Below are 23,548 nucleotides of genomic sequence, written 5' to 3'. Positions count from 1 at the left end.
CACAGCCTTTTTTTTTTTTTTCTCATTCCGATGGAAGCAAGCTTCAAGAACTCGCGCGTTCTAGAAACGTGTTATGAAATGAGCACACAGCAGCATTTAGGATTTACGAGATTGTAAAAAAATGAAACCCCGTGACCCGATTTTTTTTTTTTTTTTTTGCACAGCTTTCCAATTTTTTTCTTCCGTGCAAGCCGCGACCAGCGCAATACTGGTTCATATGTCAAGATTCATGGATGCAGCGTTTGTCAAGATTCACGGATGCAGTGTTTATATACCTAAGACTGAGTGGAGAAGAAAAATATGTAAGCGAGGTGTGTCAGTTGACGGCACTTAAAAAACAAATGTCATTGATAGCACATTCATTGTCAACAGCGCGTGGCCGAACCGTTTTGACATGAGCCGGTAACCGTCATTTTTTTTCCGGTTCAGTTCCGGTTCGGGTTCATCGCGATAACAATATAACGGTTCGGGTTCAGTTCCGGAAAAAATACCGGTTCGGTTCCGGTTTTCGGTTCGGTTTGGTTCCGGTTCGACACCCTGATATATATATATATATATATATATATATATATATATATATATATATATATATATATATATATATATATATATATATATATATATATATATATATATATATATATATATATATATATTTGCTTTAAGCCTGTCTCGGGGCAGGTTTGGCGCAATTCTTAGCGAAAATGGCATTTTGGCGCAAGATGTAGCAGACGTCCCTTCATGGAGCAATTTGGCGCAAATGACGCAGCATTTCCATCACTGCGTGTCTCACAGCCAAACGTCAGGCGGGTTCGGACGCGAACAAACTTTTTGTCAGAACTCGCCAGGCGAGTCAGACAGTCGACCCCGGTGTGGACAGCGCCGACGATCATTCCGCAAGATGTGGTCTAACATTGCCCATCCAACCATCGAACTCTCCGATAGTCCTCCCGGCCCGAAACGCACGTTCCGGTTCCCTCGGCTGAACACGCGCGTTTTGAACCTCGCGTCGCAAAGTATACGCCCGTCTCTTCAAGTCGCCCACCACCGCGGGAATTGTTCGCCAACGCTTTCGTAGACCAGCCAAGTCCCTCTCGTACTAACGGCCCACTGGAGAGCCTTCGTCGACCCTTACACCAACGGTTGGGCAAAGTGGCCCTTTCAGACGATACGCTCGTGGGGAACAGTAAGCCGAGGCCATTTCTATGTACAATGTATTTATTAAAAAGCAAAAGAAGAACTCGCCGGTGTCACCCTTGTCTTCGGGTTTCCCCAGTGTCGTTAGGACCCGGTGCCCCTCCCCCCTCCCCCATCACGGAGTCCATCTACCGCTCCTGGTCGTCGGAGGAGTGCTGCCTCCTCATGTGGCTTCTGAGCTCACCTGGGGCCAGGAACCCTCTGCCGCAGTCCCCGCACTTGTGGGAATACTCTTTCGAGTGCGCCTGGATCACGTGCCTCTTCAAGTGGCTTATATTAGGGGTCCTGTAGGAGCACAGGTGGCAGGCATAGGGCTTCTCGCCGGAGTGGGTTCGCCTGTGCTTTGCGAGGTCACCTCTATGAACGAATCCTCTGCCACACTCTGGGCAGACGTGGGGCCGCTCTCCGCTGTGCGTCCTCTCGTGCGTCCTCAAGTCTGCCAGCCGGGCGAACTTCTGTCCGCACTCGGCGCACTCGTGAGGCCGCTCGCCCGTGTGCACCTTCTGGTGCGTGGTCAAGTGGCCCTGCTGCGTGAAAGCCATGCCGCAGGTGCCGCACACGAAGGGCCTCTCTCCCGTGTGGGTGCGCTCGTGCTCGAGTAGGTGTTGTTTTTCATCGCTGGAGTAGGGGCAGTGACCGCATCGGTGCCTGCCCCCTCTCCTTTCGTGCATCCTCTTCCGATGTCCCTGGAGGTGCTCGAGGGAAGCGAAGACGCTGTCGCAGTCCCCACACGCGAAGGTCTGCACTGGCCCCTCGAGGGACGGCCCCTCTTCTTGGTCTGCACATGGACGAGCAAGACAAGGGGGGCAGAGAGTTAAGGGGGGACACTACGGATAAATTCCGAGATACCCCTCCCCCGAAAGGTGACCCGCCCCCCATTTTCGGATGGATTTGTTATTTTCTTTTAAAGGGTCGGGGGGGTTCAACGATTTTAAGATTAAAAGAATGTGCATCTCGTAGTTTTTACGTTGTTTATCATGTCCCGGAGGTCACAGAAAACACCTCCTTCATTAAAAAATGTCGCTATTCCGCTGCATGATCACAAAGCAAAAGTCAAGCTGTTCCCCCCACCTGCAGCAACGAGGGGCAGCCGAAGGAACTACAGCGAAAAGATGACATGACCTCACTCGGCTCTAAGCTGCAGCATAACGCCCGCTAATGTCAGCAGTGAGAACGAGAGGGAAAGGAAGCGTCCTCCGAGAGAGCACAGGGGAAGCTACACTGCACGCCGAATTACGTCACAAGGAGGGGGACCAGGTGAGACCGAAGACTGGGAGTGAGTTGAGGGGTGCCAAAATTGGAAATACTGATTTTTTTTTTTTTTTTACATAACAACTATTGACACGCTGTCGAAATTGGTTTTCTGTTCTTTACTTTAGGATTGTCAGAGGGCAACTTCCACAAGTGTTTGACCGAAGTCCGGAAATCGCTGCACCCCCCCTCCCCTTTAAAACACCGAAAGATAGCCCACGCTTACTAATCGTAGCGTTCGGATCAATGATGCCCTTGGCGTAAATGCGCCCTGTTAGCTAGGGCAGGATATATAAGCGAACATTTTTGACTGGGAAGTACAGTCCTCTTTGCTTCATTGCCCCCTCGCCGCGATAACATGTTTGATACACACATTATCTAAAAATAGCATTTGTGTTTTCAACTTTTCTCGACTGTACACCGACAGGTAGACCACTCCTCATTTTCATACAATTTTTTATCTATTCTAGGTGGACTATATCTCAGGAGAGTACCGTACCTTCAAATTCCAATTTAAAAAAAAAAAATACTTTTTTTTTATTTTTATGCATTGTAATTCCACAACAAATAGTGCACTCCTGACAATTTTTATCGCAATGGCAATCTTCGAAGCTCAGCGTATCCTTGCATCCGATGTCCCCCACTCACGCTTGTTCTGGGCTCCGTCCTTGCCTTCGACGAGTCCTAGCTCGGCGCCAAACTCGTCCCCGTACCAGACGAGCAGCTCGGTCCCCGGCGCTATCTTGGCCTTTGTCTGGTAGTAGACGCCTCCCCTGTGCTGGAAGGCCACGAGGTTCTGGCTCTTCTCGCTCGGGGCGCAGTTGACGTAGCGCATCCAGTTGGACTCCGACAGGGGCCGGGCGTCCACCAGGTAGCCGCCCCGGCCACGCACCTGGATCCGGGCACGTGCACGCGGTGACGCATCAGTTTTGCACCCGCCTCAAACATTTCTAGGAGATTGTTTTGGCAACTAAATCAGATTATCATTGATTTAGTGTTTACTTGGAGATACATTTCTTGAACTTCGAGTTCTTATGCTATAACTGAGGTACTGACGAGAACAAAGAAACATACTTGTAACTTCCGTAATTTCGGATGCGCTCATCTGGGAATGGGTATCTCTGAATTGTCGGCTTTTCGTGCTATCTGTGCGAGTGCAACCTGAAGGTGATGCGTACTGCTTGTACCTTGTTGCTAGTAAAAAAGTATTTTTAGGTTGCCGCACCGCCAGAGCACAAAGTATTAGCGTGTTTTCGAGCGCTCTAAACTTGTTCCTGTAACACCCTTAGGATGTTATCCTTGAGACCAGCTACACCCATAAGTGTGTATGGTATTCCATAGTGTGTACCCCGACAATTCCATCCTCCCTTTCAGGTTCAGACCCTTCGAGTTTACGCATGCTCACGCAGCCCACAGGGAGCACTGCACCTTCCAGGTGTATCCGTTGCCCCCGCCGGAGCCGGTGAAGCGCACGCCTTCGTAGGGCCCGTAGCACAGCCTGGCAGGGAGGGGCCTGAGGGTGAAGACCCCCTTCCCGGCCCCCTTAATGCAGGACCGGGCCAGCGTCAGACCCTCGGGCAGGGTCTTGTTCGCGCGCTGGGGGTCCCCCGGGGGAACCTGAATTAATCAGAGGGGACGGATATGACGTTGTATAAGACCTTTTCATCCTCCTCCGCATGGGCGCTGCCATCTTGGAATCACGTGACGCGGCAGCCATTAGGTTGCTTCAACTTGCTGCTCCGTTCTCCCCTCTGCGCCTTGGCGGATGCGTTGTATTCGTGTTTTTCGTCGCGTTTCACCGCGCTTTTTTTGCCTTACTTCGGAAACTGTAGTCCGATACGTCTACTGGACGACTAACACATCACGAGGGTAGAAACGTCCTTATGATAGCTGGGGTTTGTTTACTAATAGTGGCGGAACATTCTCAGTCAGAAGCGCGTATATTTATATCGCGCATTTAGGATCGGAAGGCGTCAAGAATAGTCAGTGCAAGCAGATTATCTGTATTTCCTGAAAGTAGCGTTCGTTGCATTCATCATATATCGAAAACAGATTCTTTTGATTAGGTCAGGAAACTTGAGGAGGAGATAGACAACGAACGTTTAACTTGTGTTTTATCTGAGACTAGATGTAACGGTTCGCCAATATCAGGCGATATGTTCCTTCATAATCAGACCTACATATGTATGAGGTCTTCGATCTTTTTGGCGACGTAAACATTCGGTCGGTCGGTTACTTATGAAGTTTAAGAAATTGTATACTGTGATCGCTCCCACTTCGACAGTCATTTAAGTGATTTATTGATTATATTCAGATAACCAGTGATATCCACTTAATTAATTTTAACACGAAGGTTGAGACTTCCCGCGTAAGAAACTGCTACAGACCCTTAACAGTAGCGAGTTTTAGAATAGCGCGCACAAAGAAATAGCTTCGTTTCTATTTGCAAATACAAAACGCGGTTTGGGTTCGTCACATACGCAATAATAACAATGTTTTTTAGTGTGTGTGTGCTTTTTTTTTTTTTTTTTTTTGCGAGTATTTAAGGTCTGCAATATTTGACGCCAAAAAAACAACGACAACAAACAACAGAGCCGTCCACATAACAATCACTTGAGTCCAGGATTGTCGATGGCGAATAGAGGTTTATTTTTGGTGGCTGGCGACGCCGAAATTTAGGAAGCGATTTTGTTCAACCAAATAAATATTTGCTCACACAGGTCCGTGAAGTGGTGCCTAGCGCTAGAATTCAGCTAAACTTGCCGAGGTATTTCTCCTGCGACTTTTAACTTTATTTGGCCAATTTCACGGAACACAAATGCATGCCATATTTAATTTGACGAGCCTGTCACTTAAATTATATCTTGAGTAAGCAAAGATTAATATAAAAATCATTTATTTCCTAGAGCCAATATCGCGTAATGATGTTTATGAGTACTTTAAGAGGGTTGATAATTTAATAGATTTCCCACTTGGCCTGTCAAGACGTGCTCGAGTACTCAATTAAAAAGAAAAAGAGGCCGAGACGATACTACTTGTTTATATCAATTATCTGCGTCATTACGCGACACTTCGTTAGTCTGCGATGTTCACTAAAAGTTGGGCACCCACGAAAACCAAACAGTGAGTACTAAACTCGCGAGTTCATCTGTTCTGGCCGATTCAGCACAATGCTAATCAAACTGTCGATATGCTTCTTTAATTCACGTGCTAGTCTTTTCATTAGTTTTTTTTTTTTTTTTTTTTCTGGAAACTGGTGTCATCGGTACGGCCGGTGACGATGGTAATCTTCCCTGTACCTCAGTCAGACGTTTGCCAACCGAACATAATCAGATACATCAAAGGAGTCGGTAAAAAAAGTCCACAATTCAGGCTAAAATACACCTCGTAGTCCTCGAAGTGGCTCAATACAACTGTTTCATTGGTTGTGTGCTACAAGGAAAATATTCGTATCACAAAATTAAGCAAAAACAACGTAGAACAGCAACATAGCCGCGTTGACGTTGAAATTGAAACCAAACAAATTGAAGCAACCTAATGGCGCCGGGTGCGTCAGCGCCCTCTATCCGCCAGTGACGCAACTACTAAAACGAAAAGGTCTATATAAACAGAGCTCACGTCTTTAAGGACTTTATCAGCGAGGATGACAAAAACGAACGTGTATTTGTTTGTACTATTACTTATTTTCGAACGGGGCGACAAAACTTCGGTTTCAGTTGTGATTTTGTAAATCTAACAGAAAATATGTACTAAAACTAAATCTGTAAGCATTTCGGGCTGTGATTGCAAACCCGTGATCTGTATAGGACGCTCGAGGATCGGATACTTCCTGACACATCCAGCTACGCTAAAACTAGGAGACCTGCAGGCGGGAATACCACTTTTGGTATGGTTCACTTCAATGACACTGACAGAATATTATGGTAGCAGATAATTAGACTTTTTTATGGTTTCCATCGAGGGTTTTCTGGATATCCTCCAATGTAATCACTAAAATATAGACGCTCGATTCTTGAAGTGTATTGTCTCCAATGTACACTCTGGATAACGACTTAATAGTATAGTACACCAGAGTTCGCAGATTCTTATCATTGGATGTCCAGTCTGGTGCTGGAGCAACCGAAACCCGCGTGTATACTTTCCCGGGTAGCACGCGGAATTCGAGGGAGGTTATCGACGTACACAGGTAACGCCCGGACCCGAAAGTGAAAACTCGATCACGCCATGAAGTCCCTCTTGTCCCAACACAGATTCCTTCCACCGTCTCTTTGAAGCTTCCCCGCGTTCCTGCCATTTCAAAAGCCCACAATGCCTCCTCGATGCGCGCCAGACACCGAGGAAGTCGTAGAAATGTCTCACCGGTGTGTCCTTGACGAACTCGAGCGGTCCGTGGATGGGACAGTCGCCGTGCCGGTCTTCGCCGCACTCCAGGCAGTCTGCACAACGGACAACTGTGAACAAGCCACTTCTGTAGCCCCATTATATTGAATTAAGCTTTTCAAGTTAGCATGCGGTGTCACTGAGGGAAGGGAGATCGAAGGTCGCTTGTCCGAGTAGTTTCCGACTTGTGGACACTCACAGAAGAACTCGTCCTCGGAGGGAACTTCGCACTCGGCGTAGTTGACGGACTTGCGGCTCCGCTTCGGGTACCGCGTCTGGCTCGAGGTGCCCTCTCCGGGATCTGCGCACGTCACCGGACGAAGAAAAGTCACCCCTTAGCAAATGAACCGTTCACCCGATGCCCTGATGCCTTAGGTCCAGTGGCGTCACTATGGTCAGCGGCACTCGGGGCGGTCTGCCTCCCCCTCCCTCATGAATTTCTGTATTCCGATATGAAACTTGCCCCAAACAAGCTTGTGCATCGAACAATAATTCATGCACGCCGCAGAACCCGTGGATTCCGGGTTTATATGCCCACCCCTGCCCGTTTTGATCTGGATGAGCATCGGTCCTGCGGGCGGTCGTCTATCACTAAGGCCCGATGCACGCGTCAAGGATCCCGACCGAGCAGTGCTATCGAACTCGGTAAATTTGTCACCTACAGCGGACATAGCAGTCGCACCATTGGGGGTAACTAACTTCACGCTGCCTAAAAATACACACAGCGCTCTCCCATGGCTTCCACCTTGCTAGTCCTCGTCAGGTTGGTTTCCTCAAATCTTGTAATGATGGCAATTTAACATTCAGGGAAATTGACACCTCCCGTCATTAACGAAGATGCGATGACAATAACGGTGATGATATCCGTGGTGAATACTCCCGCGTCAAGCAGTAAACGGGTCCCCGTACCGTATTCCTCCTCCTGCTTCCCCTGCGCAGCGAAGAGTGGCTTCACGCAGGACCTCGAAGCCAGGCGGGAACTTCCTCGCTGCAGGGGCGTCGCTGCTCCCGCCACGGCGCTCTGAAAGGGCGGAGCACGTGACGTCGGGCATGACGTCGACTGACGTCATAGTCATGGATTTTGCTCGATCAGTCGCGGCTGTGCAGTGCACGTATGACCGAATAGTAAATGCATGCAGCGCAGTGATATGGGATGCTTTACATCGCCCTAGCTATTACTTCAGCATGTAGAAGTATCCGGTTGAAAAGTGCAGCCTCACTGTTTTTGTATTCTTTTTTTAGATTGGAGATTGGATAACTGAAACTAAAGTAGGTGTGCAGGCCAGCTGGTTCAATACTGACACGGTATCCTAGGGGCGGAAGAAAACCGGGACGGACAACACAAAGCTGGAGCTTTGATTTGTCCGTCCCGTTTTTTACTCCGGTCCTGTGGCACCGTGGTCGTGAGTTTAGTGTTGAAATAAAAGCTTTGTCTAGGTGGCGCAACAGACGCCACTCGATTAACAGGTTTCAGCCGCAATCGTCCACCCATTCACCCAACTGACTGATGCAGAGAACGTGTCGCAGAATCAGGCACAAAACTGCGTCACACGGAGCCGCCGTGGCGCAAGGCCGTAAGACTATAAAGTTTTCGCATCATCGAAATGAGACCAAAGCGGCGCAGCTTCGGCCGAACGCTAAGGCAGCACTTCCGTCCGATACCCCTGCCCTGCGTTGGCCTCCATTCGGTGACGTCATGATACCGACCTTGGGGGGCCTGTTCTCCTTCCCCGATGGTGCTGCGGCGGCAGTGGTCGAGGCCTCTGTAAGACGAATCAAAAAAATTGCGACTGATCATGCGGGTAACCCTGAAATCTTCGGCGTTTACAAAAGAAAGCCAAGATACGTGAAACTCGTCTAAAAAAAAGAAAAAACAAAGTGTTTCGGTCCTTTTTTTTTTTTTTAGAGCGCAGCTCTTAGGCGCCCGTTTCCGGGTATGGGCGGCGTCGCCGTCGGCGACGCCGACGGCGACGCCAGGTCACGTGACCCCTCCCAAGGTCCCCGCAAGGTCCCGTGACCCCCCGAAATCACGTGACCCCCCAGGTCACGTGACCCCCTAGGTCACGTGACCCCCCAAGGTCACGTGACCCCCCAAGGTCACGTGACCCCCCTCCCCGAGGTCACGTGACCCCCCTTCCCTCTCCCGAAGTCACGTGACACCCCCCGCCCCCCCGAGGTCACGTGACCCCCTCCCTCCCCCCCGACGTCAGGTGACCCCCCGGAGCATATTAAAGAATGAGGGGAGAAGGAGGAGAAGGAGGAGGAGGGGTCTACCCTCCCCTCAGTACCCTTCCCTCCGCCTCCTCAAGAGCTGCGCTCCGATTCGGCGTTACAGGGAGTTGTAAACGGCTTTCACTTTTTTGTATTTTTTGTCTTTTGAGTGTTCATCTGCGTATCTAATTTACAAGTTATAAGTATAGGGTTCCGAGTTTTTAGATATATCCGAAAAACTCTTAAAAAAAAAACGCCAGGCTGAAAAATTTTGGTTACCTCGGATTTATGCGAAAAAATGATTACATAGTTCTGAGGGCAAATAAAAATAATCGACTGTATTTCAAAGGAATCTTGGTAGGAGGGAGCACAAAATTATCAAACTCCGAATCTCGGAGAATTGGGAATATAGCAAGCATAAATTTCGAAAAACCACGATTTTTTTGGCAAAAAATAAACCCCGAAAAACACTATTTGAAATTTAATAAGAATAAACTTCGAAAACATGGGACCGCTGACGAGGCTTCGAAGCGACGAGCATGTGGAAATTATTTTTCATGGATGCTTGAAATGTCGTACATCCCCCAAAAAAATTATGTGCGCCTTTTTTTTCTTTTTTCTTTTTTGATACAGCTGTTTTTGTGTGTTTTTCGACCCGTTCCTGATATTTCCGCCTGACATTTCCCTTTTTTTCGAACTTACGCTTTCTCCCTGCCGATCCAGGCCTTGATGAGGGCTTCGGCTTGATGAAGTCGGGCACCGGTGGAGTGCAGCCTATGGAAGAACCTCATTCAAGTTCATCACACTGCCATCGTCTCTTCGAGTGCAAGGGAAATCTAAGGCAACGACTGAACTCGGCAATCCTTTGTTGCAAGTTTCATGGAGCCCAGACATTTGATGCAAATACATCTTCAGTCAGGGAATTCTGCGCCATTTGGGCCAAATTGCGCGATGAGAGAAAGTCTGCTACATTTTGCGCCACAATGACATTTTCCTAAGACTTGTGCCGCACTTGCGCTGAGGTGGGAAATTCAAAAGAAAAGAATATATTATTATTGGTGGGTCACGATATTCAAAGACGCGAGAGGAAAGGTAAGTGGTACAAATATATATGTAGGAATAACAAAGGAGATACAGGGGAGCTGGTGAACATTCAACATGTTGAGCACCTAAGACTTGGAACAAAAGGTGCACGACACACCCGCCCAATTTTTTTTTTCAGACTCGGGTTTACAAAACGTTGGGCAGGCTCTTTATGCCTTTCATTTTATTTTTTTCAATCTTAACAGATTTGTTAAAAAAAAGCGATTACTACAATTACGCAATTTGCGCAGGTGAGTTGTACGGACAGTGGGCATAGTATAGGAGGCTAATAGTAACGATCAGTCGGCTAATTGAGCAGAATGTGTTAATTGACTTTTTCCTTTGTGAACATAGACATATGGTTCCAATTCGAAACTTGCTGAGCGCCATTGGATCCCATCAGTAATTTGTAGAAAGACTTTGAACGTGTGAGAAGCGCAGTAGTGCTCTAAAGTTACCGCACGTGCAGCAGGTACAAGGCTGGGGCTTTGTGATAAGAGACGGAAAAATCGCGCGAACTTGTTATCGCATAGGTAGCATTGCTTCTGCTGCACCAGTGGTAGCTTTAGGGCACAAGTGCGCTTATCACCCGCTCAAGGTGTTTCTAAAAATTACTGAATTAGTGGTTTTCGATGACGCTCAGAAAGTTTCTAATTGGAACCATATGTCTAGTTCAAATAAATAAAAAGTTGTGAACAAATATTACTTATTTGGTAAAATGATTGTTACGATTAGCGTATGTCCTCCTTGCCATGTCACTCACCTCCACAAACCGCATAAGTGTAGTTTTCACGGCGGTCGCAGTACCCCCCACCATCGGTGGGGGGTACTGCGACACCCGAGGTGTCGCAGTACCCCCCACCGATGACATTTCAATGCGGCTCATAGATTGGACTCCAGCATGATGTGAGCACTCAATTTGGGCTCGGGATATTCAATAGCTGAATCGGCAATCGTTCGGGTAGTGCCCCGTGTCCAATCGCTGCAACGACCACAATAGTCGAACCACAACAACGTCTCGAACTCAGTGCGTGTCCTGTGCTTCGCCAACCCCAGCGCGTGGCTGTGATCAACACTAGCGGCATATAATCGGCTCCAGATCACGTGGCCGCTTCTTCTGGCTGCGAGTTGCATAGGTGAACGCTGCTCGTGTTTCTTTTAACTTTTTTTTTTCTGCGACTTCAATTGCATGGGGTGAAAATAGAAAGCGTCTCATAGGTCATTAACGTCAGGTATTCGTTCTAAACGGTACAGAAATCCTTGCGTCGCCCCTTTACTTATCATGTGGGGCACGTGGCTCCGTGCTTTGGTTCCAGTTCACCAATGCACTCGCGCAGCTCGCGTCAACCTTCAGCGCCTCTCACCAGGGCGCGCGTGGAGCTTCACCGCTTTGCACCGGAGTGATAGGAGCAGCGACTGTCACGGGGGAGCGCCTGGCTTAGCGCGACAGGCTCTGAACTTATGTTCAGTACCATTACAGGTCTACCTTTTTATGGTCTGAAATCTCGGTCGGCCCCTCATTTTAAGAATCTGTCGGTCTATATTTGAATAGATACGGCAGTCAATGTAGTTCCCGTCTAACGAAAGAGCGGCAAAGTTTTACCCTGATTCCAACGCCGCCAAAGAGCAGTGTCACTGTTAATGCACGACTGTAGGTCTTCATAATATTTGTGAATGGCTCTTTCTTCAGTTTATGATATATCACACGTTATTCATGATGTTAGCAGATGGGCTGGTATTTGCCGGAATTTTGCATAAATTTATTTATTTATTTATTTATTTATTTATTTAAAATACCCTCAAGGCCATTGGCATTACAAAGGGGAGTGGGGGTTAGTGGCAATAGTACACTTCGCAGCTCACTCTGAGCAGTATAGATTATTTATGGCAGTCCTAAATAAATGTTCAGGAACAATTGTTGAGATAGATGCGATAGACATATATATTATATATATACATATCCAGACCGAGTAAACTACCGAGTGTAAAAGAGAAAGGAAGAGTCTTTATCCCTATAAAATGTTGCGCCATGATTCATTTTCTAACAATGTTCTTAATACTCATTGTAAATGAAGCCTACTTTGACCTCGGCCTTATTTGTAAAAAAAAAGGCCCTGTGAATTCGTTTTGTGCCCTGCCTATTCTTATTAGAAAAAGGTAGGTAATATGCTTCAGCATCGAAGAGGAACCCTCATGACGATTGAAAACCTGAGACTGTGGTCTGAAAAACGGAAAATCGTGAAGTAGAAAGAAAAAGGGACAGACAGTCTCAGGTTTTCAATCATTATGTATAACTTACACCAGCTCGCCTGCACTTTAACCGTTTTTTCATTTAGGAACCCTCAATCATTATCAAAGATAAACGCATTTAGCAGTGCCGCCACGTTTTCTTTTTTTCTTTTTTTAAGTGATCTGTTAACAGATGTTGGCATCTGCTCCTAAAGCGTCACTGGGTGATCCAAATCATTAGTATTTCGCTCGGTACAAAAGGCCGACTGCCGTTTAGCGGCTATATTTTGAGAGGCGGTGATGGCTGATGCATCAGAGCACTGCACGGTCCCGTGCTAGCCCGAAGGCCCGAGCCGGGCTTGAACAAAAAATATTTCGGGCCGTGCTTGGGCAGTCGTGTGGCGCTAATTCTAAATTGTTAATATCAAAAGGTGTCCTTATTGATCTTTTAGGTTCAATGAAGACAAACCAGCGAAGTGCAAAATCACTACAGCACCGTTAACAAGAATAAAAAGGCGTCTTGCACTTGTAAAACCTTCAAGAGTATAAAAGAAAACGTACGGACTCCACGGCATAGTGAAAGAGTGCGCGCTTTATCCTTCAACAGTTTTTTAGGTTAAAGCCTGCAAATGCTTTGTCGGGATCGGGCCGTGCGCGGGCTTGTTTAATCATTCTATCGGGACCGGCCCATGTCTCTACCGGGCCGGGTCGGGCTGGGCCTAGAAATTTCGGACCCTGCAGTGCTCTGTGCCGCACGGCTTTTCGTTCTTAAGCGAGCTGAAACATTTAAGCTGTAGTTACTGAAAAGGTTCGAGCAGTTATTTTAACTTTTAGTATATTTTTGTACATGCATACACATATTATTATTATTATTATTGCTATTTTTGTTATCAATACACCATTGCACACAAACCAGATAATAACAAAATATTATTAAATTCGCGCGATAGTTTTTTTTTTTTTTTTTTTGCATTTTGTTGCATGTTGGTATATACCGATCCTTGGGCCATGAGCTGTTTAATCACCAGTTGAAATAAAAAAAAAGTATCAATATTATTTCAAAGCTACGCGAAGCGAAAGTTCGTGTCTGCTTGTTGCACAGGGGCTGCGAGGATGCCAGAACGCCGAGCTCTTATTGGTTGGCTGAAAGAAAATAGTGGGCGCTTATGTGTACCCTCTATCCTCCCAATGAAAGCCAATCAGAGCTAGGCGTTGTTCTGACGTCGCCTCAACTGCTGCGCTAGAAGCAGAAAACTTGCTTTCCGTATAAGCACAGACTTAATCTCACGAGGATTAACCGCTAGGGTTTGTCGTTGTCACTCCAGAGTGGCTCCATTTCACAGCGGACCTCGATACCGAGGCTACAATATACCAGGGACCCGGTGTTCGGGCTTAGTATCCTAATGTAGCATATCGAATACTAATGGATAGTTTTATGTCTCAAATTATTCTTCGCAGCCTTCCCTTTCGCCAAATTCGCAGACGCGCTTTTTTCAGAGGCTCTGCTAACGCTCACCCATTCGTAGGAGAAGGTCGTAGTTTTCCTTGAGATTGGTCATTCTTGACTTCACGTAGAATGACAAGGTGTTCCATTCTTCATCCGAGAAATATTCTCGGATGAGGCTGAAACGAGGCAGGTCTTCGGAAGACATTTTCGTGGAGAGGCAGTCGAGTGGCGGTCGCAGGGCGGGATTCCCAAGAGACGCTCAACTGTCGTCTGCTAAACTTCCCGCGCTTGCCGCCACTTTTTTTGATCAACCAACAGAGCGTGATACTGCGCCGCGGAAAACTTAATAACGATAACTTTTTATTAACGGTTTTCGCATTTCGTTGCATGTAAATTCTTGGTTACACATTTATGGTTACATTTCTCGAACCTTTTCTCGCTCTCATCAGATGGCAGGGCAAGCGGAACCGGAAATCGTACCGGAAATGAATTTGAAATCGCAGGCGGCAACGTTCGGCCAGTTCGGCGTCCCGGAGAAACTTGTGTCCGTTGATTCATCGTTCCGAACGTGAGCTCTGAAATCAATCCCATTTCTTTTATAACGTGCTGCTGCTTCCTTCCTGCCTTATTCGCCGGATCAAGAAGAATCATTCGGAAAGCAGTTCGGTTAGTCAGATCCGAGAAAACCATCGTAAAACAACTTTTAGATTGTGTTTATATTGACGCTGATCTATCGATGTCCGCTGGAAACGTTTCGGATCCCGCATTCGACATTTCCCAGCGTTCATTTCTGACAGAACTGAAATCGACCAGTTTGCAAACTGCTCGATCTAAGTTCTGTCAGAAAAAAAAAAAAAAAAAAAAAAGAGAATGCCTTCGACAGACCCTGAAAATGTAGGCGTCCGATTGCGAGTGTAGTTTAACGCGTTGTTGTCGGGAACTGTGGAACAGTTGTCAGGAACTGTGGAAAGAACAGTAAAGCAGAGCAAGACGTAAGTATCTGAGCATGCACAGCGATTTCAGGCACCGAAAAAAGAAACCATGAGCACATTTGCTACATTCTTTTCTGTGCCGGTTTCTTCACAACAAAGTTAGTAGTTTGCTTTACTTCACGGCAATCTGGTGTATATATTAGTAATTTGTATATTTCTTTTTAATTTTCTATCAATTAATACCACATAAGCAACGCTTTTTTTTACCTCATTTTTTTTTTTTTTTTAGGTCGTCAATTTCGTTGGAGTCCCTGCTGAGTTGTCTGCACTGCCAAGTGGTCTCTGTTTCCGTGTGAGGGGGGGGGGGGAGGAGGAGGAGGAGGAGTACTGTCGATTTGAATTGTACAGCTTATCCTCCAGCCCCCCCCCCCCCCCCCCCTCTCTTGGGGTTCAAATAAACACCATTTCCATTATTATTCAATAAACTTACCGGCCTTCGAATATATACACGGTCACACAAAAAAACAAAACAAAACAAAAAAAAACAGGCAGAACGACAACCACAATTTGACGTTAAGATCCCGCCTTCGAGCATATGGAGGCGTCCATGGGCACAGAACCATTAAAAACAAACAAATATATTTATTTACAAACTCTTTGGCGAGGCTCTTCCTTCCGGGTCGACCTGTGGCATGACAAGCGGACCCCCAGCGATTTCCCTACACACCCTCTAAAGGGGGGGTGTACGCCCAACTTTTTTTTTTTTTTTTCTGAAGGCCCCTCCTTAATTCGCAACAACTTCTCTATTCTCAATGCTCCCTTAACCCCCACCCCCTAAAAATCTTAGACACCCCCCTAATTTCAATTCCTAGGGAAACCCCTGGCAACCCCATCCCCCAAAGTGTAAGGTGCCCGCTTTCACCACTTCTGTTTATGTTGTACATTGCAGGACTGGAGAGAGCACTGGAGGACAGTCGCTTGGGTTTCAGGATGTGCTACGGTGAAGAGGGGAGGCAAGTGGATCAGAGGATCCCTGCCCTGATTTATGCAGATGACGTGGTACTTATGGCGGGGTCCTTGGAGGAACTTCAGGAATTACTGGACATCTGTGGAAAAGAGGGAACCACCCTGGGGCTAATGTTCAACCCCAGCAAGTCTGGAGTCCTTGGGGCGGGGGTGGAGCAACAGGAAACAGAGGATGCCTCTACGCAGCTGTCGCAGAGAGTGAACATCCAGGGCCAAGAGATAGAGTGGAGGACCGAATATAAGTACCTGGGAGTGACGCTGCAGTCGGGACAAAAGTACCTCGAACAACATGAGGCCGAGCTGCGGACCACGGCGAACAAACGCAAGGGCTACCTGGGATGCAGGGGAATGTGGAGCTTCAGCCGATACGAGACGGTGCGGGCACTCTGGAAAATGGTGGCGGTGCCGGGTTTGACCTTCGCCAATGCCGTACTGTGCCTGTCGGCACGTACACGAGAACATCTGGAAGTGAGGCAGCGAGAGGTGGGTCGCCTGGCGCTGGGAACACACCGAAACACCACCAGTGAGTACGTCCAGGGCGACATGGGTTGGTCCTGCTTTGAGGCCCGTGAGGCCAGCAGCAAACTGATTTTCGAGCGGCGGCTTTGCACTTTGCCGGAACAACGATGGGCTCGCCAGGTGTTCCAAGTACATCCACCTTCGAAGCATCAACACCCGGTGGGTAAGGAGAGTGAACAAGCTCACGGAGCGATATGACGTGCCACGGGTGCTGCTGTGCGAGGTCGAATCTCCGGGGACGGCGAAACAGGTGCGGGAACGCGTGAAGGAGACAGAAACGACCAGATGGGTCGCCGCGGTAGGCGCGCGGCCGTCCCTCGCCGTCTACGGTGCGGAGATGAAGAGCATTGTGGGCGTGGATTTCGTCGACAACTCGAGGGGCAGTGGGCTGCTGTGCGAGGCACGAAGTGGAGTGTTGAGGACACGCCACCTGAGGTCCAAGTACACGCCGGGGATGGACGGTACATGCCAGCTATGTGGCCAGCAGGAGGAGACAGCTGAACATATCATAATGGAGTGCCGAGAGCTGAGACCGCTGATGCCACCAGATCTGGTGGATTATGCGGTTGCACTGGGTCTGAAAAGGTTGGACTTGGGACCGACACCATCGACAGGGCAGGGGCAGACGACGCAGACGACGCAGACGACGTGCATCAATGAAGTGGGAAGTCGAGACCATGGTGGCCAGCGCAGTCAGCGGGGGGATGTCGGCGGCCTCGGGGTGGTTGAAATCGTAAAGCGAAGACTGGAAAACTGGTGGGGGAAAACTGTGAGGAGGGTGGGGGGCAATGGCAATCAAATTTAGGTTGTTTTTTTTTCTTTTTGGCTAGATCCAGTTTTGTTAAAACTGTGATCGCCCGATACAAAGGGTTAAGCCACCATATCCATATCCATATCCATAGGTTGGTCTGCCTCTGAGGAGCGGCGACAGGCTCACGCAGCCAGCGGCGTTCAAGGAAACCTCGGTAGAGGCCGCCAAGAGTCAGGATGACGTCACGATGACGTCAAATATGTTGATCACCCCCTCCGGCAAAAAAACATCCATGTTCCCTCGGGGCGCTCTTTCTGCGCTCAAGCGTAGGGTTCTTGTTTCCACCGCCTCAAAATATGGCGTTACGATCGACTTTGCTGCCGGGCCGGTGGCCATGGCAACGGCAACGGCGCAACCGGTGCCACCGGTGCAACGGCAGCAACGGTCTCCGACAGCCGCTGAGCGTGATCGTCAGCTCCGAGTGTTCTGCGGAAAGCGTGGTGTTCGCTCGGTCCGCGCTAATTTGACTTCGAAAGTTCTGGTGCTCTCGGAAGAGGATACCTTGGCGCTACTGTTCTTCGAAATGGTGCGGGAACTCAAACAAGTCGAAAGTCTTGTCGAAAGATGTTCCGAAGCGAGAGGTAAAGTTTCGTTTTTCGTCGCTTTCGTTCCAAGCCCGTTCCATGTGGTGCAATCTTGGTTGCGATTTTCAGTCTCGTGCGGCAGAAACCCCGTAAACACAGCACTTAGCACACGTTTGTTTTCGTTTTTACTTACGTATGAGCGACGTTGCACCTGAAATTTGCAGGCAGATCGAACCGTACCACGTTCTACGCGCACAGGACGACACTGGCATTTTTGGTGTTCTCCTTTTGCTCACAGACCCTTGCCTTACTTTTTTGGGCAAGCTTGAGTGCTTTCTGGCGTGCATTCTCAATCTGATATACAAGGATGATGTGATGAAGAATCTTAGTGCTTTCATGACAGAACAGTCGGAGACCTCTGTCCAGCAATCGGCTACAAGTTCTCCAGCTGCTATGAACCCTGGTGAATTTAAAACCTCATTTGAAAATGTCTGTAGCTAATAGGAAAGCACAGAAACCGTAAAACAAATCATCTATCAGCTGAGTAACAAAAAAAATTTTTTTTTGTCTACGAAACATTGAAGTTTCTGCTGATCAAAACTGTGGTGGCGCGATGTCTTCTATAAATGTATATTTCTTTCATTGTGCTCTTTTCTTGCATCTCGTGCTATCTCTTCTATTGTCCCGTAAATTTTATTATCTGTATTTATCTTACATTTTATGTATGAGATCTGTTTAAATAATAAAGAATATATGAAAAGTATGTGTGTGCCCCTTGCCTCCTACCCACTTGAGGAGCAGCTTCTCTGAAGTTGCGCTACAGTGGTTTATAAACAAAGATATAAAAAAAAGCCCCAGAAGACGAGAATGAAATCGACGAGAAATTAAATCAAGAAAGCGAACCGGGGGCCGGGGGGGGGGGGGGGGGGGGGGGGGGGGGGGGGGGGGGTAGCGAGCGGGCGCGAACCGGACGCCCGGAACGAGACAGGACAACTTGCGCCATCTAGGGGCAAGTAGGGGCGGCCCGGTAGAGGCGGCGATTGCAGCGCCATGTTTTGAGGCGGCGGAAACAAGAACCGTACGCTTGAGCGCAGAAAGAGCGCCCCGGAGGAGCATGGATGTTAACGGCTCTACCCGTCTTAGTTGCCGGAGGGGGTGATCAACATATCTGACGTCGCCGTGACGTCACCCTACTTTTCTCTTTCTTTTTCGCTCATCGGTCGCTCTTTTCTCGCTTCTTCGCTCGCTCGGGCGCCCGGAGCGCGTTACAATAGCCAAGGCTACGGCTGCGCCGGCCTGGCGGCGACACTTTGAGGAACGGCGAAACCAGTAAAAGTGGTTGCAGGGCCCCTTTAAAGGGGCCCTGCAACCACTTTTTGACTGGTTTCTAATTTGCACCGAACCTGAGTGCACTCAACGCAGTAACTTAATGAAACTTTTCTTTTCTCTGATTTTCGCCTTATTTTAAAAGTTGTAGGCAAATAAGAATTAAAAAAACAAGCAAACATCCAGCGCTGATGGCCGCCGCACTCCGAGTCGACGGCTCGAGAGGGCGCCACTAAAGCACGTCTTAGATAGGCTGTATGAAGCGGGCGGCCAGGGCGGTTCGCATCACATTTGCTGCGCGATTAAAGACTATTTCAGCATGACACTTCATTGGCCACCAACGACAGCAAGCTCGGGCTAAAGATCCGTTCAGAACGGGAGCCACTTCGCGCTGCCATACCGCCCAACGGCCAAATCGCCAGGAGGGACCGCGCGGAAGGCCTTCGGAACACTCGGAACCGGTCGGATCCTCGAGCCGGTATACGACCGCAGCGCCACTGCGTCCATCAGAAACCTTTCTACGCTCCCCGTTCGTCGGCGCCTCATCCCAGTAGCCCTTTCTATACTTCGTTTCAGCTTCGGTCCGAGCGCGGCCGATGTTATGAGCAGGAGGGCCAATCAAACAGCGAAAGAGGCACAACGTCATGGCGTGCTCTCTGCAGTTGATAGGACCAGCCGGTATTCGCCGTCTCTCTGTGCGCGCTCCTCCGCCGGCTAGTCCTATCAAGAGCAGAGAGCACGCCATGACGCTGCACTTTTTACGCTCTTTGATTGGCCCTTCGACTCATAACATCGGCCGCGCTCGGACCGAAGCTGAAACGGAGTATAGTAGGTGCCGTTTTTTCCACCGCTTGGTGGCGGGTATGTCGACGGGTCATTTCTTCTTTCCGTACTTTATAAACTGCATTTGTTTCTTTTCTGATATAAAATACTGAACAAAAACTACTTTCATACATAATTGAAACAGTTTGCGACACTTATATTTTGTATCTCGACTAAAAAAAAAAAAAAAAAAAGCTTTTAGCGGCTCTGACCAGTAGTAAGCCCAGGACGAAAAACGTCACCATTTCGTGCGCTTTCGGCAACGCGGGTCGCCCTCGTAGGTGGAGGAGGTTTCCGAGTCGTCCGGTTGAAATATGACGCACTGATACTTAGTTACTCTCTCCGAGCCCGCTGGGTTGCCCAAACCCCAAGAGGCGTGGAAACTGCAAAAAAGATTGACGCTTAAATATGATTGCAGGGCCCCTTTAAGCTGGGACTGCAGCTGAGGCTAGAAACGCGACAGAACGGGACCTCGGCTTTAAAACATTCTTCCACAGTACACGCGCATGCGCTTGAAACTCACATTTCAAAGTAGGAAGCGCAGCTAGCTCGCGGTTCTAGCTCTGGCTGCAGTCTCGGCCTAAAGGCGAACGGAGTATCGACACTGGCAGGGTGAGAACGGCAGAGTATCTTCCGGACGCCTGGCGTCCAGCGTGCAATCGTTTCCTCCTGTCGTATTTTGGCCTGTGTGTGCGCGTTCGTGGCCCACGAGATGCCAAAGAGCTCTAGAAGATATAAAGCTAGCGCTTCAGGCAGGGCAACTGAGAGATCTCCTTGCCATTCTCATGCTGTCAGTGACCATAGTTCTGCATTTTTATGCAGAAAAAAGATTGTTTTCGAGAAGACACTGCGTACACGAGTACATATTGGGCACCTGCTCTATGCTAGAAAATGCGAGGAAAAATTGTATAAATGGCTTGCATCGATATCGCACCAGCTGCTATGGGGGTGGTCAGCTAACTGCCGAGCATGTATAAGCAATGCATCTCCTCGTTTGTTTTTCTCCTGAACACATAGGAATGACCACGGGCATGCTGGGATGACGTTATGTGCAGGCCATGTGCAACCACAGTATGAACATGGTAAAAGAAATATCTAAATCAAAATAAGCATTAAGGAAATTCACTGAATCGCATCTCTGACAAACAACAGAGTGGGAGACCAGTTTACCAGTCGAGGGAAGCTTCAAATAAAAAAAAGCAACAAGAGTACATGCCATCGACTATGCGCAATGCAACACAAACATTTGTAACAACCGACATAATTAAACGGATGATGACTGCCGTGAACTTGTACAATGAAGACAAGAAAGCGTTGAAATCACGCCGGACCTCCTTTTCTTTGCGCTATTTTTAATATGAATCTCCTTTTCTCGCATCCAAATCGTCGTGAGATCCATTTTGCATGGATGCAACAACTACAGGAACCAATATCTTGACTACTCTTTCTACTTGTCCGTTTTTCTGTGGGTTGCAGGCACCCTTGCACGAGTGTTTTCTTTAAGCCATCCATGCACCACCCTTCCTCGTCGTCAGTCCTTGGGAAGCCAGCCTTTACCCATCAGCCGTCTGAAGGGTCTCCCAACGGTTCTGCAACGAGGGAGAGAGACAGCAGTTATACAACAGCTCCTCTTTCAGGTTCATCTCTCCCGGGCTCATACAACCTATTTAGACCGCACTGTTGGCAAAGCAATTCCTGTACTCCATCCGTCGCTCGAGCTGCTGTCATTGCTTACACGTATCGCACTCGGCGCTTTGTAATCCACCCAACCACGGGGATCGTCAACGGTGTTTAATTTCCGCGGTATCATCAGGCACGTCACCGGGGTCGACAAGAGATCTCCCCGTGAGCTCTGAACTTGGCGGACGGGAGCGTAGTTAACCACAATCTGTTCTGGCGTGCCACCGAGTCGCCCTTTGGCAAGGAAATATGCATTTCCACTGACCCGTGTCTGTTTTGGCGTTCTCGTTTGCATGCGACACCGTCGCTCCGCGGCTTGCGTCTAGCCGAAATACTTGCGCTGGAAACACCTTTCAATCTCGGCCCGTGCCTAGGTCTCCCAACGTAGCGACAATAGACCCTTCAAGTTGTTGGTTGTTTTTATATATTCCGGCCTGACTCGAAACATTCACGCAGCATCCGAAGATCCTGCCGCTTGGTTTGTTGTCTCAGAACACAGCGGTGATGAAATTATATTTTTCGACAAGCATACGAAGGTGCTCTCAACGATGCTACACACAAAACTGCTCCCCGCCGCAACCGACATTTCATATTTTTACGGTTATTTCAAACGTTTCGCAGAACTCAGACGTCGCACTGTTCTCATCTGTTGCAAAGCAAGTGGCAACCAAAATTAAAACACTGCAATGCGACGCAGGTCGTGCGTTAAGCTAGAAGGTTATCGGGCCATGAGGGAGCTCACGCACAGCTCATGCTGAACTGTGGCCCTGTCGGCTCTGCCACTCACTACCTTGATGCAGCGGCTGTGGTGGAGCAACTCGTCAGTCAACAAAATAGGTAACAAAGTAACAAGGGGCTTGCCCAGCAGTTTGCGTATGTGAAAAATGGAAATGACTCGAGTGATGAAACTATGTAGGACCCAATCAGGAAATAATTATCATAGGTGGCATAAATGCCCATGAAGAAGACTTTGACGGGTTCAAAGTCACAGGTGCAACGACAGGGAAGATGTTAGAGTTTTTCAATGCTCTAGATCTGTAAGCCCAAGTAAAATGCAATGGGAAAATAAACTTGGAAAGAAACCGCTAGAGTCCCACAAGCTGTACAACAAGCTGGGAGGTGTGGAAATAGATTCGACGAGTGGCATCCGATTGATAGCTTAGCTTGCCGAACCCTTTACAGTTCCGACGAGGCCTGGTGCAAGCTCGGGCCCAAGACTATATTACATTTTTCCCCGAGCGAAGAAGGGGGCGACAGTGCATAGCGCAGTCTGTTTGGAAACCTTAGATCGGGGCTGACAGATTTGTTTGCTTTACTGAAGCTAGCCCCGGGTGGCCCCACTTTAGTTACGGTATACTTTTAGCAAAGGAAATGAAGCATGCAATCCAAACCAAGCACTCAACAAAACATTGCCGGAGCACGTGCCCCACGAAATGTGTGTTCCTTAATACCCGTCTACCAAACGTATCCACGAAACGTGTTTCGACAAAATACTACAGACCCACAAGAATGTAGTACTAGTAATTTGTAAAGAAAAATGATAAAAGTACCGAACTGAGTATTTCCTACCTTCATTTAATACACAACTGGCACACAGAAAACAGCATATGTTGGTCTAACAACAATGGAGTGAGGAAACGAGGTGCTTGATTGCTTAAGAAGGAGCAACAGAAATTTCTCAATTTTAAGCACTTCTGGCGATGTGCACTCGAGGCGATGGTTCCGCAGTCTTAAGGCTGCGGTCCCACGGCAGCCATCTTGAACAAGGCGTTAGTTCAACCAATAGATGGCGACACGCACCCGTGGGGTGTAGTGTGCCTTCATACACACTCGCGCTTTTGCTTGAGTGGTGACATCTCAGCCATTTTTCCTCCCAATCGTTTTTTTATGCATTTTGAAGTGCGCGCGATCCGGTGTCGCTCAGCTCGAGCGCGTAGCTTTGGCTGATAGATAGATGCCATTTTACCGCCCAAGTCACGCACCGAGTGCGCGAGAGCGTTACGCGCTGGCACATTCAGGGCAACAATGGATGTCTTCACCCTGAGACAGACAGACATGTAGGCACCCTAGTGGGGTGGCCGAAACATTGGTTCACAGTGGGATGGTTCGA

General features: G+C 48.3%; 2 protein-coding genes across 2 annotated transcripts in view; one reads left to right on the top strand and one right to left on the bottom strand.

Moving 5' to 3' along the window:
* The window catches only part of LOC115330927 (histone-lysine N-methyltransferase PRDM9-like), a 204,673-nt gene that overhangs the window by 51,938 nt on the left and 129,187 nt on the right, over window positions 1–23,548 (top strand). The gene's annotated exons all lie outside the window — the stretch shown is intronic.
* Window positions 1,235–23,548, bottom strand: part of LOC115318794 (histone-lysine N-methyltransferase PRDM9-like) — a 68,147-nt gene continuing 45,833 nt past the window's right edge. The window contains exons 7-9 of the mRNA XM_042293464.1: window positions 3,877–4,065; window positions 3,097–3,340; window positions 1,235–1,975 (exon numbers count right to left, since the gene is read on the bottom strand). Coding sequence (XP_042149398.1) covers window positions 1,326–1,975; window positions 3,097–3,340; window positions 3,877–4,065 — 1,083 coding nt within the window. The 3' untranslated portion in view covers window positions 1,235–1,325. The remainder of the gene's footprint in view (window positions 1,976–3,096; window positions 3,341–3,876; window positions 4,066–23,548) is intronic.

This window comes from Ixodes scapularis, unplaced genomic scaffold (genome assembly GCF_016920785.2).
Source record: "Ixodes scapularis isolate PalLabHiFi unplaced genomic scaffold, ASM1692078v2 PGA_scaffold4__175_contigs__length_147842914, whole genome shotgun sequence".
NCBI classification, from domain to species: Eukaryota; Metazoa; Arthropoda; class Arachnida; order Ixodida; family Ixodidae; genus Ixodes; species Ixodes scapularis.
Note: the sequence above shows the minus strand (reverse complement) of the source record. Positions and strands in the feature narration are given on the sequence as shown.